The sequence below is a fragment of the Saccoglossus kowalevskii genome, chromosome 14 (genome assembly GCF_978046115.1).
Source record: "Saccoglossus kowalevskii chromosome 14, keSacKowa6.1, whole genome shotgun sequence".
Lineage (NCBI taxonomy): Eukaryota > Metazoa > Hemichordata > Enteropneusta > Harrimaniidae > Saccoglossus > Saccoglossus kowalevskii.
Window position 1 is genome coordinate 35,790,180 of NC_140654.1, and position 18,246 is coordinate 35,808,425.

Consider the following 18,246-nt stretch of genomic DNA (forward strand, 5'->3'; position numbering starts at 1 on the left):
TGCTTTGACTGTTATATATTCATTATACATCAAGTCATAGATATACAGATGTATTGGTTTGACTATCCGATTCAAAATGGTTGACCAATGGCCATTTTGTTTTAATTAATGCTGTTTCAGAGCAAATATCTCTCAATATGGACAAGTACTTATTTAGCAATCAGATACAAGATGACTGAATGTCAATCATTTTAATGTTATAAAATCATACTGAAGCATCAGGTTCTGAATCCTTATCTCTGACATGTTTATGTTTCAACTATATTACTATAAACAAAACTATATATCTTAAATTTTAAACGGGGACCTAGTATGTGATCTAGAATAGGTCACAGAAGTAATCAGAGCCTCAACAAAGGAGGTATGACTGGCTGGAAGTGTCACCGACGGCACTAGTAGGAAAGGTGATACTTTATGAGTTACAGAAAGTCTCACCGACCATGCTAAGATGAGTAGTGGGTTATCAAAAGGACTTCTCTAGTCTGAAGTTTATAATAATAATGGCAAACTCTCAAAGAACAAACCTAAATTTGCACTGGAATGTATCTTTAATTGAAATAATAATAAAAAATATAGCTGCATAGCAGCGATGACGAGTTTTGAGCCTGCGTGGCACTTGCTTGATGTGATTATTTGACGAACGTTTCATGTCGAGAATGCAAGATTGCAGACAAACTACACAATATATGGATTTGATTTCACAGGAATATGATAAACTAAATGCAAGGATTCCACATACCGAATTTTGTATCAGTCTGGCAAATAGTTCATGAGTTATAGAACTTTTTCTCTTTTACTAAATCCAAGATGGCTGCCAATGGAAGCCATTTTTCAATAATCTGTTTCAGTAACTTTGTAGAGCTAACAACATAGATACCATATTCTAAGTTGCTAATCAAACATGCGGGGCAGTTTTTAAGAAAATAATTTTTTGAGGTTTTTTGCGTTTTTTTTGATAAATTCAAGATGGCCGCCAAAACCACTTGAATCATGGAAAATATTTTCATGAACACATAATCATCTTATTGAAGGGATGTTGTATGCCAAGTTTGGTTAAAATCTGGCAAATTGTTCATGAGTTATAGCGTAATTACACTTTTTACTAAATCCAAGATGGCTGCCAACGGAAGCCATTTTTCAAAAATCTGCTCAGTAACTTTGTAGAGCTATCAACATAGGTGCCATATTCTAAATTGCTTGTCAAACAAGCGGGCAGTTTTTAAGAAGATAATTTTTTGAGGTTTTTTGCATTTTTTTGATAAATTCAAGATGGCCGCCAAAACCACTTGAATCATGGGAATTATTTTCATGAACACATAATCATCTTATTGAAGGGATGTTGTATGCCAACTTTGGTTTCAATCTGGCAAATTGTTCACGAGTTATAGCGTAATTCACTTTTTACTAAATACAAGATGGCTGCCAAAGGAAGCCATTTTTCAAAAATCTGCTTAGTAACTTTGTAGAGCTATGGCCATAGGTGTGCTGCAAAGCAAATTTCTAATCACATGAATGAGCCATTTTTAAGAAGATTTTTAAAGTTTTTTTGTCATTTTCAGTAAATCCAATATGGCGGCAAGTGGTGAGAAAGTGGTGCAATTGAGCACTTCCGGTTTGTGTTCTACCTAAGATGGCGGTCAGGTCATGTGACCTACATGGCTGGTTTTAGGGTATGCACCACAACTCATGGCCCTTTATCAATATGCAATATTCCAAATCAATCGCAGCATTATTTTTCAAGTTACAGCGCTTTAAAAACAACGGAAAAATAATAATAAACATAGCAATTACAAAAGGGTTTTGCCCCATAGGGCTCGAACCCTAATAAAACTTTATTTCATCAGTGAAAGGCAGAAAGCTGTACCTGAGTTTTAAACATATTTAAAAAAAATATGTAAATACCAATCATCAACTTTCATTCAAATTAACATAATTATTAATGATTGGCTTAAAAACTGAAAATTGTCTTTGCCAATGATGCATGTGCATGCCTTCACATGACATAGCGACTGCAACCTCATAACTAACTCATTAATATTAATTACAACTCAGGATGATATTTGATATAACATTTTAAATATTGGATTGGTCAGTTTGAAAATAGCTATTTTGATTTATAAAAATTTATGTTTATAAAAGGTTTATAATGTCCCCAGGCTTCTACCATTCACTGTAGCAACAAAGAATAATATAACAAGTAACCTGTAGAATGCTGTGTGGGTAATATTTTTGTAATGATTTTTGTTGCATTTGCAGCAAATAGTTACCAAACAATGAGAAATCTATAGGATTGGATATACCTCTCAGCTGGCTTCACATGCATAGTTCAAGCCTGCCTGACCGGTGCTTATACCAGGATTTAGTTACAAATCTGAATTTGGAGAAGAAAGTTACTTATCATTAAACATGTCTAGGGGTGAAAGATCGATTTAGCACAGCTCCGTTTCGGTACACTTCCTTTGCGTATCAAAATTAACGGGACGATATAGACATGAAACCGTAGACAGGCGCATTTGTAAATTATGTTCTTTAAATGTAACAGAAGATGAAATACACTTCTTACTGTATTGTCCATTATACACAGAATTATGTGAGCAGCTATTTAATGAATTTAGTATTTCCAGAAACCAATTTAATTTGTTAACTGATATAGAAAAAATAAGTTACTTTATGGTGAACCATGTTAGAGCGATAGCAAAATATATTACAAGATCATTTCAGAAGAGACGAGATAACCTGTTTGTGTAGTACATTAGTTGATATTATATTTTACAAGCAATAATACATACAATATCTTTATTTGACATACACCCTCTATATTTGAGTACATATACATGACCCCAGTGACTTGTAAGCCCATTGGGCTGGGTGACAGATTTTTATTTTCAAGCTATGTATTTACTGAATATTTTCTTATTGTCACACATCACTTTAATAAACAATACTACGACTACAGCACCTAGACGGTCTGTGGTTACAGCTTTATGTTCCGAGTAATAGCAAGAAATTGACATTACAATAGAAAATAAAAGACTGGCACTCCCATGCAATTAATAGCAAGTGAAATTTCCTCGATTGAAACATAGACTTTGAAGTCACTGGTGTAGGCAATGAATAACTTCAAGTTGGCATAAAACAAGGTAGTTTATTTAATCAATGATATTAAAACTAGAGGCTGAAATTATAATTACGTTATATAATTTGTCAAATAGAATCCCCAGTGTATGAAAGTATGTTTTAGGGGTATAGTGTATATGAAGGGGTAGGGGTGGGTGTCATATAATTTTTTTTTTTTTTTTTTTTTTTTTTTTTTTTTTTTTTTTCAATCGTATATTAAAGTGTGATGTAATAAATGCAATGCACAGATTTTAATTAATCGTATATTAAAGTGTGATTAATAAATACAATGCACAGATTTTAATTAATCGTATATTAAAGTGTGATGTAATAAATACATTGCACAGATTTTAATTAATCGTATATTAAAGTGTGATTAATAAATACAATGCACAGATTTTAATTAATCGTATATTAAAGTGTGATGTAATAAATACAATGCACAGATTTTAATTAATCGTATATTAAAGTGTGATGTAATAAATACATTGCACAGATTTTAATTAATCGTATATTAAAGTGTGATTAATAAATACAATGCACAGATTTTAATTAATCGTATATTAAAGTGTGATGTAATAAATACATTGCACAGATTTTAATTAATCGTATATTAAAGTGTGATTAATAAATACAATGCACAGATTTTAATTAATCGTATATTAAAGTGTGATGTAATAAATACAATGCACAGATTTTAATTAATCGTATATTAAAGTGTGATGTAATAAATACATTGCACAGATTTTAATTAATCGTATATTAAAGTGTGATTAATAAATACAATGCACAGATTTTAATTAATCGTATATTAAAATGTGATTAATAAATACAATGCACAGATTTTAATTAATCGTATATTAAAGTGTGATGTAATAAATACATTGCACAGATTTTAATTAATCGTATATTAAAGTGTGATTAATAAATACAATGCACAAATTTTAATTAATCGTATATTAAAATGTGATTAATAAATACAATGCACAGATTTTAATTAATCGTATATTAAAGTGTGATGTAATAAATACAAAGCACAGATTTTAATTAATCGTATATTAAAGTGTGATTAATAAATACAATGCACAGATTTTAATTAATCGTATATTAAATGTGATTAATAAATACAATGCACAGATTTTAATTAATCGTATATTAAAGTGTGATGTAATAAATACATTGCACAGATTTTAATTAATCGTATATTAAAGTGTGATTAATAAATACAATGCACAGATTTTAATTAATCGTATATTAAAATGTGATTAATAAATACAATGCACAAATTTTAATTAATCGTATATTAAAGTGTGATGTAATAAATACAAAGCACAGATTTTAATTAATCGTATATTAAAGTGTGATGTAATAAATACATTGCACAGATTTTAATTAATCGTATATTGAAGTGTGATTAATAAATACAATGCACAGATTTTAATTAATCTTATATTAAAGTGTGATGTAATAAATACATTGCACAGATTTTAATTAATCGTATATTGAAGTGTGATTAATAAATACAATGCACAGATTTTAATTAATTGTATATTAAAGTGTGATGTAATAAATACAATGCACAGATTTTAATTAATCGTATATTAAAGTGTGATGTACAGAATACTGATTAACTTTTTTTAAATACAAATACAAAAAAAAAGAACAAATAAAGTTGAACAAAATACAAATACAAAAACACAAAAAACAAGGTCAAAGTCGCTCATTTTTATTTTTCTAGGTATTTCATTATATTTTCCCATTTGTTAACAAATATTTCGTATTTGTTATATTGTTCTGCAATTGCTTTTTCTAGGTTAAAGGTTTGTTTTACTCTTTCAATGAATAAGTTTAAGTTTGGTTTAGAATTATTGAACCTCGCAATATATAATTCGTATTTCCCAAGTAATATAATTTGTGTCATATAATTTGTTCATTTCCAACTCTCATGAAGTCTCATAGAATTTCACTTAATTTATTTTCACTGAAAAGTTTTCAAGCATTACGTGTGGATCTAATTTTCACTGTGCTGTGTCAAGTCTCAATAGAGTATGAGGGAAATGGCGTTTTCATTGGAATTTATTTTAGTCAAAAAATATTTTCAGTGAAAATGAAGTATTCCACATTATTACATATGTACTGCAGTTTATTTTGATTCGCCCCTGAAATCAAAATCGATATCTTCACACCCCAAATGCAAATGAGGTCTGAGAGCAAACAAAGCAGTCCGTTCAGGAGTATTGTTTTTCAAAACATAGCAGAAATAAACAATATTTAGAAGTATGATATTTTACTTTTGGAGTACATGAATATACTTGCCAAGTGAAATGAAATTTCAACAACAGTAATGACACTTTTAGGCAGTCACTTTTTTTGACTAAAACTAATTTGCAAATGTATCTCCAAATGGCCAAATGTATCTCCTTCTATAAATTTAGGATACAACAAATCAGACATAGCTCATTCTACTCAGCTTGAGTGTGGGCATAAAGTTATTATTTGAATTTTTGATATCTTTTTTCATTAATGAGAAATTTGATCACCAGGAATGGCATTTTAACTCTTCTGTGAGTTTTTCGACTGGGCTGATTTGGTTCACTCTTGGCAGGCAAGTCACACCTTCACTCCAGTTAGGTTGTAAAATCTGAAAACAAATTCTTGCCCACCGTTTCTATAGCAACAGCCAAAAACTGATTTCTTGAATACCTTCGCGCCAAATGTATCACACCCTACATTTCTATGATTAAAAAGCAAGGACGTAGCACATTCTACCGGTACTCAGCTTGAGTGTGGGCAAAAAAATTTACTGTTTTTTTTATGTCTATTTTCATTACCGAGAAAATTGACCACAAAGTTTTCACCAGCAACGACTTTTAACTCCTCTGTGATTTTTTTTGGCGTGTCTGATTTTGTTCATACTTAACAGGCAGGTTGTACGGGCACTAATTGGAAAAACAATCCTGGCCTACCACTACCATGGCAACAGCCAAAAATGTTGCACACCGGTGAGGGATCACCGGCGTCGACATTGTTACACTGTAATCCAAACGCAACTTTGAACTTTGAATGAAATGGAATTCTTTTTATTTCGCTGCCCCCATCTAGAAAATACTATTGCAAAACGGTTGGAAATAATAAATTTAACAGCAGAATACGTCCTAGCAATACAATAAAGTGACTTCTAAAGACTGAATGTTTTTTTGCAAACTTTGTTTACGGTGCCCGGTTTTAGTTTTAGCTGTATACTAAAACAGAAATGCTCAGCGATGCAAAAGAAGGATATATATTACTTTTCAGTATACTCATCTCTGTTGAAGCGTTTGGTGATAATAACATTGACGCTAATTAATGTATACTTTTCTTTTATAATAGTTCCATCATGAGTCATGCCGATTACAGCCAACGAGCTGAAGATCATCAATCCTTGTTGGTTTTATTGAAATCAGTTGGGCCTCATAAAACCAAATCCTACAATAAAATATTTGATAGGATATCAAGAGTAACATGTGTGCGGATGCAGGATGCAAAAAGAAACGTCTTCCTTCGATATAAGAAAAATGTTCCCCAAACAAATAATGAGTGGGGAGACTATCAGTGTCATCGTAAAGTTCTTGGACTTCTGTGTATTGGAAAATGTACATCAGACAGTGACTTATTGAACATACAGGCCAATTTTGATTCTTTGAAAGAAGGATATAAAAGCACTCTCTATGATTCAAGGTGTATGGTATTTGGAAATTCAACTCAGCAAACAAGACCAGATTTTATTGTTTATCCAAGTTTTGATGATTGTCAGAAACTGGAGGATCATGTGAAGGAGTTTGCTGCAGCTGTTTTCTGGGTGCTAGAATCAAAACGACTTGATAAATCAAATGACAAAGGTGATAAAGCACCTTTACTTATGGCACCGTTTGAGAAAAAAGATTTTGTTGGCATTGATACTGAAAGTAGGTAAGTATGTGTCAGTCCTGTTTTATGTATTTGCCTTAAAACTGTTGAACATCAACTTTGTCTTGTTATGTATCTTCTGTTTGTAAATTAATATTTCCTGTTAATAAATTGGTTGAGCTTTCTTGACTTGAACTTTTATTTTGGATTGACATATGTATATGTTCGCTGGTTTTATGCAGAAACTACAAGAAAAGAATACAAGGAAGAATGCGAAAACACATCGGTGATCTGTGTTTGCAAGCTACTATGACAAATGATGCTTTCATTCATTATCAATCAGCAGCAGACACATTGAAATCAGCCAATGACTGGCTATGGTTTGCAGGTAAGACACATTGAAATCAGCCAATGACTGGCTATGGTTTGCAGGTAAGACACATTGAAATCAGCCAATGACTGGCTATGGTTTGCAGGTAAGACACATTGAAATCAGCCAATGACTGGCTATGGTTTGCAGGTAAGACACATTGAAATCAGCCAATGACTGGCTATGGTTTGCAGGTAAGACACATTGAAATCAGCCAATGACTGGCTATTGTTTGCAGGTAAGACACATTGAAATCAGCCAATGACTGGCTATGGTTTGCAGGTAAGACACATTGAAATCAGCCAATGACTGGCTATGGTTTGCAGGTAAGACACATTGAAATCAGCCAATGACTTGCTATGGTTTGCAGGTAAGACACATTGAAATCAGCCAATGACTTGCTATGGTTTGCAGGTAAGACACATTGAAATCAGTCAATGACTGGCTATGGTTTGCAGGTAAGACACATTGAAATCAGTCAATGACTGGCTATGGTTTGCAGGTAAGACACATTGAAATCAGCCAATGACTTGCTATGGTTTGCAAGTAAGACACATTGAAATCAGCCACTGACTGGCTATGGTTTGCAGGTAAGACTCATTGAAATTAGCCAATGACTTGCTATGGTTTGCAGGTAAGACACATTGAAATCAGCCAATGACTGGCTATGGTTTGCAGGTAAGACACATTGAAATCAGCCAATGACTGGCTATGGTTTGCAGGTAAGACACATTGAAATCAGTCAATGACTGGCTATTGTTTGCAGGTAAGACACATTGAAATCAGTCAATGACTGGCTATGGTTTGCAGGTAAGACACATTGAAATCAGCCAATGACTTGCTATGGTTTGCAGGTAAGACACATTGAAATCAGCCAATGACTTGCTATGGTTTGCAGGTAAGACACATTGAAATCAGCCAATGACTGGCTATTGTTTGCAGGTAAGACACATTGAAATCAGTCAATGATTGGCTATGGTTTGCAGGTAAGACACATTGAAATCAGTCAATGACTGGCTATTGTTTGCAGGTAAGACACATTGAAATCAGCCAATGACTTGCTATGGTTTGTAGGTAAGACACATTGAAATCAGCCAATGACTGGCTATGGTTTGCAGGTAAGACACATTGAAATCAGCCAATGACTGGCTATTGTTTGCAGGTAAGACACATTGAAATCAGTCAATGACTGGCTATGGTTTGCAGGTAAGACACATTGAAATCAGTCAATGACTGGCTATTGTTTGCAGGTAAGACACATTGAAATCAGCCAATGACTTGCTATGGTTTGCAGGTAAGACACATTGAAATCAGCCAATGACTGGCTATGGTTTGCAGGTAAGACGCATTGAAATCAGCCAATGACTGGCTATTGTTTGCAGGTAAGACACATTGAAATCAGTCAATGACTGGCTATGGTTTGCAGGTAAGACACATTGAAATCAGCCAATGACTGGCTATGGTTTGCAGGTAAGACACATTGAAATCAGCCAATGACTGGCTATGGTTTGCAGGTAAGACACATTGAAATCAGCCAATGACTGGCTATGGTTTGCAGGTAAGACACATTGAAATCAGTCAATGACTGGCTATGGTTTGCAGGTAAGACACATTGAAATCAGTCAATGACTGGCTATTGTTTGCAGGTAAGACACATTGAAATCAGCCAATGACTGGCTATTGTTTGCAGGTAAGACACATTGAAATCAGCCAATGACTGGCTATGGTTTGCAGGTAAGACACATTGAAATCAGTCAATGACTGGCTATTGTTTGCAGGTAAGACACATTGAAATCAGTCAATGACTGGCTATGGTTTGCAGGTAAGACACATTGAAATCAGCCAATGACTGGCTATTGTTTGCAGGTAAGACACATTGAAATCAGCCAATGACTGGCTATTGTTTGCAGGTAAGACACATTGAAATCAGTCAATGACTGGCTATTGTTTGCAGGTAAGACACATTGAAATCAGTCAATGACTGGCTATGATTTGCAGGTAAGACACATTGAAATCAGCCAATGACTGGCTATTGTTTGCAGGTAAGACACATTGAAATCAGCCAATGACTGGCTATTGTTTGCAGGTAAGACACATTGAAATCAGTCAATGACTGGCTATGGTTTGCAGGTAAGACACATTGAAATCAGTCAATGGCTGGCTATGGTTTGCAGGTAAGACACATTGAAATCAGCCAATGACTGGCTATTGTTTGCAGGTAAGACACATTGAAATCAGTCAATGACTGGCTATGGTTTGCAGGTAAGACACATTGAAATCAGTCAATGGCTGGCTATGGTTTGCAGGTAAGACACATTGAAATCAGTCAATGACTGGCTATTGTTTGCAGGTAAGACACATTGAAATCAGCCAATGAGTTGCTATGGTTTGTAGGTAAGACACATAGAAATCAGCCAATGACTGGCTATGGTTTGCAGGTAAGACACATTGAAATCAGCCAATGACTGGCTATTGTTTGCAGGTAAGACACATTGAAATCAGTCAATGACTGGCTATGGTTTGCAGGTAAGACACATTGAAATCAGTCAATGACTGGCTATGGTTTGCAGGTAAGACACATTGAAATCAGCCAATGACTTGCTATGGTTTGCAGGTAAGACACATTGAAATCAGCCAATGACTGGCTATGGTTTGCAGGTAAGACACATTGAAATCAGCCAATGACTGGCTATTGTTTGCAGGTAAGACACATTGAAATCAGTCAATGATTGGCTATTGTTTGCAGGTAAGACACATTGAAATCAGCCAATGACTGGCTATGGTTTGCAGGTAAGACACATTGAAATCAGCCAATGACTGGCTATTGTTTGCAGGTAAGACACATTGAAATCAGTCAATGACTGGCTATGGTTTGCAGGTAAGACACATTGAAATCAGCCAATGACTGGCTATTGTTTGCAGGTAAGACACATTGAAATCAGTCAATGATTGGCTATTGTTTGCAGGTAAGACACATTGAAATCAGTCAATGACTGGCTATGGTTTGCAGGTAAGACACATTGAAATCAGCCAATGACTGGCTATTGTTTGCAGGTAAGACACATTGAAATCAGTCAATGATTGGCTATGGTTTGCAGGTAAGACACATTGAAATCAGTCAATGACTGGCTATGGTTTGCAGGTAAGACACATTGAAATCAGTCAATGACTGGCTATTGTTTGCAGGTAAGACACATTGAAATCAGCCAATGACTGGCTATTGTTTGCAGGTAAGACACATTGAAATCAGCCAATGACTGGCTATGGTTTGCAGGTAAGACACATTGAAATCAGTCAATGACTGGCTATTGTTTGCAGGTAAGACACATTGAAATCAGTCAATGACTGGCTATGGTTTGCAGGTAAGACACATTGAAATCAGCCAATGACTGGCTATTGTTTGCAGGTAAGACACATTGAAATCAGCCAATGACTGGCTATTGTTTGCAGGTAAGACACATTGAAATCAGTCAATGACTGGCTATGGTTTGCAGGTAAGACACATTGAAATCAGTCAATGACTGGCTATGGTTTGCAGGTAAGACACATTGAAATCAGTCAATGACTGGCTATGGTTTGCAGGTAAGACACATTGAAATCAGTCAATGACTGGCTATTGTTTGCAGGTAAGACACATTGAAATCAGCCAATGACTGGCTATTGTTTGCAGGTAAGACACATTGAAATCAGCCAATGACTGGCTATGGTTTGCAGGTAAGACACATTGAAATCAGTCAATGACTGGCTATTGTTTGCAGGTAAGACACATTGAAATCAGTCAATGACTGGCTATGGTTTGCAGGTAAGACACATTGAAATCAGCCAATGACTGGCTATTGTTTGCAGGTAAGACACATTGAAATCAGCCAATGACTGGCTATTGTTTGCAGGTAAGACACATTGAAATCAGTCAATGACTGGCTATGGTTTGCAGGTAAGACACATTGAAATCAGTCAATGACTGGCTATGGTTTGCAGGTAAGACACATTGAAATCAGCCAATGACTGGCTATGGTTTGCAGGTAAGACACATTGAAATCAGCCAATGACTGGCTATTGTTTGCAGGTAAGACACATTGAAATCAGTCAATGACTGGCTATTGTTTGCAGGTAAGACACATTGAAATCAGTCAATGACTGGCTATGGTTTGCAGGTAAGACACATTGAAATCAGTCAATGACTGGCTATTGTTTGCAGGTAAGACACATTGAAATCAGTCAATGACTGGCTATGGTTTGCAGGTAAGACACATTGAAATCAGCCAATGACTGGCTATTGTTTGCAGGTAAGACACATTGAAATCAGTCAATGATTGGCTATGGTTTGCAGGTAAGACACATTGAAATCAGTCAATGACTGGCTATTGTTTGCATGAATTATCTAGAACAATAATTATGTAAGGAAAGCAAGACAAGATTTTGAGTGACAGCTGAGTTGACCTTTAGTGGAAGTGTTAATTTAAATGTTTATCTGTTTTGCACCATAATTTAACATATTGATATTGCCCCTATGTTCATAAACAACACTGGTAGGACAGCTGTTTGTTTAACTGCATCATACCTCGAAGCTGTTCCATGTTAGATCACGCCAGTAAAGGTGTATGTCTGAGAAATTTGTCATGCTATGACTTCTCAAACTTGATTGCTATGTTTTTCTTTCAGGCGCCTTAGAAGGTATGTGTTCAGCTTCTGTTATTATGCTATATCCACAAAAACCAACAACCTTAACAAGAAATTTAACTTTCCATGGCAGTCCCACTAGGGTGCAGAATATCAGGACAAAAGCAAGTAGGTTTCATTTTGTTGTATTACCATTAAGTTGAAACCTACTCATAATTCTGATTAAATGAACAATGGCTTGCTGCAGTGACAACCATCACTTGAGTTAAAATGAACAATACACACCCATCGCTGTCTTCGTTGTTTCAATAAGAAGCTTCTCTGTAACACTAACTACAGACAAAAATCATATGGTGGACGTGCCTTCTCATATGCTGCTCCAAAACTCTGGAATGACCTTCCACTTGATCTTTGTGAAGTTACTGAAGTCAATATAGTTAAGAAGAGACTTAAGACCTACTTGTTCAGCAAAGCCTACAGTGTGGAAGAACTCTACAGATTTGTAGTGTTCGCTTTCAGCGCCTTTGAACAAAACTTAGTTTTGGATACTGGTGCTATATAAGTTGTTTAGATAGATAGATAGATAGATAGATGGCTTGCTGCATTGACAACCATCACTAAAATAAAAAATGATTGAGTTAAAATACTAGGTTAAACACTACTAATAACAAATTGACTTATATCACAATTAAAATTCAGCATTAATGACATGCACTTTTATTTAATCACAGTAAAAAAATTTGATCTGTTCATACATCAATGAGAAGAGACATCTGAAGTGTTATGCAGTGTTACAAAATACTGCTCTTATTATCATGTTATGCTATAACATACAAATTAATGTTTGGTCGAAGTGTGTTTCATATTTTCTTTTGTAAAAGAATTATAAAAAAAAAAACATGAAAGAAAAACAGAATCATGTTTTTGCCTTGTTTAGAATTTTTCATAACTTTATTAGGTTCTTATACTGCGAATGGTTTCTCTGATGGCCTGGATGGTAAACCACCAAAACACTGCTTATCTGCTGATGATATCATTGATAAATATAAAGAAACTATTGTGCAATATTCTAAGGTTAGTATCACCTAGACCAGACAATATAATGTATGTTAACACATCTCCTGCTGAATGTCTCTACAAATAGCCACTATGGCCATATAAAGGGAGGGGGTGAGCAAAGCAAGTGGTAGCATGTGATATACAGGGTCTTGTATGTTTTGGAATGAGTTTTAATATTTATTCATCTATCTGTCTATCCAATGCCATTTCCCTGAAATTCCTTGACCAATTTTGTTCAAAAGTGATACAAAAACAAGGCATAGTGGTATACATGTGCATGTTTCACTGATTTTTGACAAACTGGTGACTAATTTTGTTCCAAAAAAACATTGTTTATCTCATCAACAATTGGTGATGGTTGTGATACCCACACACAGTGATACCCACACACTGCGATACCCACACACTGCGACACCCACACACAGTGATACCCACACACTGCGATATCCACACACAGTGATACCCACACACAGTGATACCCACACACAGTGATACCCACACACAGTGATACCCACACACAGTGATACCCACACACAGTGACACCCACACACTGATACCCACACACTGTGATACCCACACACACAGTGATACCCACACACTGTGATACCCACACACAGTGATACCCACACACTGCGATACCCACACACAGTGATACCCACACACTGCGATATCCACACACTGCGATACCCACACACAGCGATACCCACACACAGCGATACCCACACACAGTGATACCCACACACTGCCATACCCACACACAGTGATACCCACACACAGTGATACCCACACACAGTGATACCCACACACAGTGATACCCACACACAGTGATACCCACACACAGTGATACCCACACACAGTGATACCCACACACTGCGATACCCACACACAGTGATACCCACACACAGTGATACCCACACACTGTGATACCCACACACTGCATTACCCACACACAGTGATACCCACACACAGTGATACCCACACACTGCGATACCCACACACAGTGATACCCACACACAGTGATACCCACACACTGCGATACCCACACACAGTGATACCCACACACAGTGATACCCACACACTGCGATACCCACACACAGTGATACCCACACACAATGATACCCACACACAGTGATACCCACACACAGTGATACCCACACACTGCGATACCCACACACAGTGATACCCACACACAGTGATACCCACACACAGTGATACCCACACACAGTGATACCCACACACTGTGATACCCACACACTGTGATACCCACACACTGCATTACCCACACACAGTGACACCCACACACAGTGATACCCACACACTGCGATACCCACACACAGTGATACCCACACACAGTGATACCCACACACAGTGATACCCACACACTGCGATACCCACACACTGATACCCACACACTGCGATATCCACACACTGCGATACCCACACAGTGATACCCACACACAGTGATACCCACACACTGTGATACCCACACACAGTGATACCCACACACTGCGATATCCACACACTGCGATACCCACACACAGTGATACCCACACACAGTGATACCCACACACTGCGATACCCACACACAGTGATACCCACACACAGTGATACCCACACACTGTGATACCCACACACAGCGATACCCACACACAGTGATACCCACACACAGTGATACCCACACACTGCGATACCCACACACAGTGATACCCACACACTGCGATATCCACACACTGCGATACCCACACACTGCGATACCCACACACAGTGATACCCACACACTGCGATACCCACACAAGTGATACCCACACACAGTGATACCCACACACTGTGATACCCACACACTGCATTACCCACACACAGTGATACCCACACACAGTGATACCCACACACTGCGATACCCACACACAGTGATACCCACACACAGTGATACCCACTCACTGCAGTATATACACACTGTGATACCCACACACTGATTCCCACACACTGCGATACCCACACACTGATTCCCACACACTGCGATACCCACACACTGATACCCACATACATGTACTTTGATACCCACACACTGTGATACCCACACACTGCAATACCCACACACTGCGATACCCACACACTGATACCCACACACTGTGATACCCACACACTGCATTACCCACACACAGTGATACCCACACACAGTGATACCCACACACTGCGATACCCACACACAGTGATACCCACACACAGTGATACCCACTCACTGCAATATATACACACTGTGATACCCACACACTGATTCCCACACACTGCGATACCCACACACTGATTCCCACACACTGCGATACCCACACACTGATACCCACATACTTTGATACCCACACACTGTGATACCCACACACTGCAATACCCACACACTGCGATACCCACACACTGATTCCCACACACTGTGATACCCACACACTGATACCCACACACTGTGATACCCGTTTGACTTCACAAATTTCCCATGTTTTAAATATTGGCAACTGTAACTAGAACAAGATTTCGAGTGCATACAACAACAATTCCTAAGGACTCCTAAGAAATATTATCACAGATAAAGTGTCGAGGCATGCTCTTCTTTCGATACTATCTTTTCTGTTGGTGTTCGCCGATGTCCGGTGGTCAAAAATTTCGACAGTTTCGGGCGCCAAACCCACTCACTGACAGTGGTACCATTGAATAATGCAATCGTCACAAGCAATCATTGATTAAGTCTCATTACCATTACAAATACAAAATTCACGATATTTCATCAGTTCTTCTTCAATCAATGTTATATCTGACAATTTTCCATTAAAGTTCGCCATTTTCAATATTGTACATGCGAGGTACGACTATCGCTTCCGAACATGCTCTGAATAGTACCGAATGCTCGAGATTAGCATAACCCATTGTACGAAGGTGTTAAAAGCTAATAAGAACAATGTTTGTGAACAAACATTGACAAACGATCATGGGGTAAAGCTAAAACAATAGTCGTGGCTCCTTCCGTTAGTACCTTCCATGGTGATACCCACGCACTGCAATACCACACTGTGATACCCACACACTGCAATACCCACACACTGTGATACCCACACACTGCAATACCACACACTGTGATACCCACACACTGCAATATCCACACACTGTGAAACCCATATACTGCGATACCCACACACTGCGACACCCACACACTGCGACACCCACACACTGCAATACCCACACACTGCAATACCCACACACTGCGATTACTCACACAATGTGATACCCACACACTGCGATACCCACACACTGCGATACCCACACACTGATACCCACACCCTGTGATACCCACACACGGCGATACCCACACACTATGATTCCCACACACTGTGATTCCCACACACTGTGATACTTATGCACTGTGATACCCACACACTGTGATACCCACACACTATGATTCCCACACACTGTGATTCCCACACACTGTGATACTTATGCACTGTGATACCCACACACTGCAATATCCACACACTGTGATACCCATATACTGCAATATCCACACACTGCATTACCCACACACTGCAATACCCACACACTGCGATTACCCACACACTGCAATACTCACACACTGCGATTACCCACACACTGCGATACTCACACACTGTGATACCCACACACTGCGATACCCACACACTGCGATACCCACACACTGCGATACCCACACACTGCGATACCCACACACTGCGATACCCACACACTGCGATACCCACACACTGCGATACCCACACACTGCGATACCCACACACTCCGATACTCACACACTCCGATACTCACACACTCCGATACCCACATACTCCGATACCCATATACTCCGATACCCATACACTGCGATACCACACATCGCGATACCCACACACTGCAATACCACACTGTGATACCACACACTGCGATACCCACACACTGTGATACCACACACACTGTAATACCCACTTCGATACCCACACACTGCGATACCCACACACTGCGATACCCACACACTGTGATACCACACACTGCGATACCCACACACTTCGATACCCACACTTCGATACCCACACACTGCATTACCCACATACTGTGATACCAACACACTGCATCGCTCACACACTGCGATACCCACACACTGCAATACCCACACACTGCAATACCCACACACTGCAATACCCACACACTGACTATCCACACACTGCGATACCCACACACTGCAATATCCACACACTGCGATACCCACACACTGTGATACCACACACTGTGATACCACACACTGTGATACCACACACTGCGATACCCACACACTGCGATACCCACACACTGCGATACCCACGCACTCTGATACCCACACACTGCGATACCCACACACTGCGACACCCACACGCTGCAATACCCACACGCTGCGACACCCACACGCTCCGATACCCACACGCTGCGATACCCACATGCTGCGATACCCACACGCTGCGACACCCACACGCTGCGACACCCACACGCTGCAATACCACACACTGCGATACCACACACTGCTATACCACACACTGCTATACCACACACTGCGATACCCACACACTGCGATACCCACACACTGCAATGCTCACACTGCAATACTCACACACTGCAATACTCACACACTGCGATACTCACACTACAATACTCACACACTGCAACACCCACACACTGCTATACCCACACACTGCGTTACCCACACACTGCGATACCCACACACTGCGATACCCACACACTCCAATACCCACACACTGCGATATCCACACGCTGCGATACCCACACGCTGCGATACCCACACGCTGCGATACCCACACACTGCAATACCACACACTGCGATATCCACACACTGCGATACCCACTGTGATATCCACACACTGTGATACCCACACACTTCGATACCCACACACTACAATACCCACACTGCGATACCCACACACTGCGATACCCACACACTGAGATACCCACACACTGTGATACCCACACACTGCGATATCCACACACTCCGATACCCACACACTGAGATACCCACACACTGAGATACCCACACACTGTGATACCACACACTGTGATACCACACACTGTGATACCACACACTGTGATACCACACACTGTGATACCACACACTGCGATACCCACACACTGCGATACCCACACACTGCGATACCCACGCA

At 38.6% G+C, this 18,246-nt stretch overlaps 1 protein-coding gene across 1 annotated transcript in view; it reads left to right on the top strand.

Moving 5' to 3' along the window:
* The window catches only part of LOC102803969 (trafficking protein particle complex subunit 9-like), a 187,138-nt gene that overhangs the window by 6,845 nt on the left and 162,047 nt on the right, over positions 1 to 18,246 (top strand). The window contains exons 2-5 of the mRNA XM_085508182.1: positions 6,487 to 7,065; positions 7,245 to 7,390; positions 12,035 to 12,160; positions 12,951 to 13,066. Of these exons, the coding sequence (XP_085364308.1) occupies positions 6,494 to 7,065; positions 7,245 to 7,390; positions 12,035 to 12,160; positions 12,951 to 13,066 (960 nt within the window). The 5' untranslated portion in view covers positions 6,487 to 6,493. The remainder of the gene's footprint in view (positions 1 to 6,486; positions 7,066 to 7,244; positions 7,391 to 12,034; positions 12,161 to 12,950; positions 13,067 to 18,246) is intronic.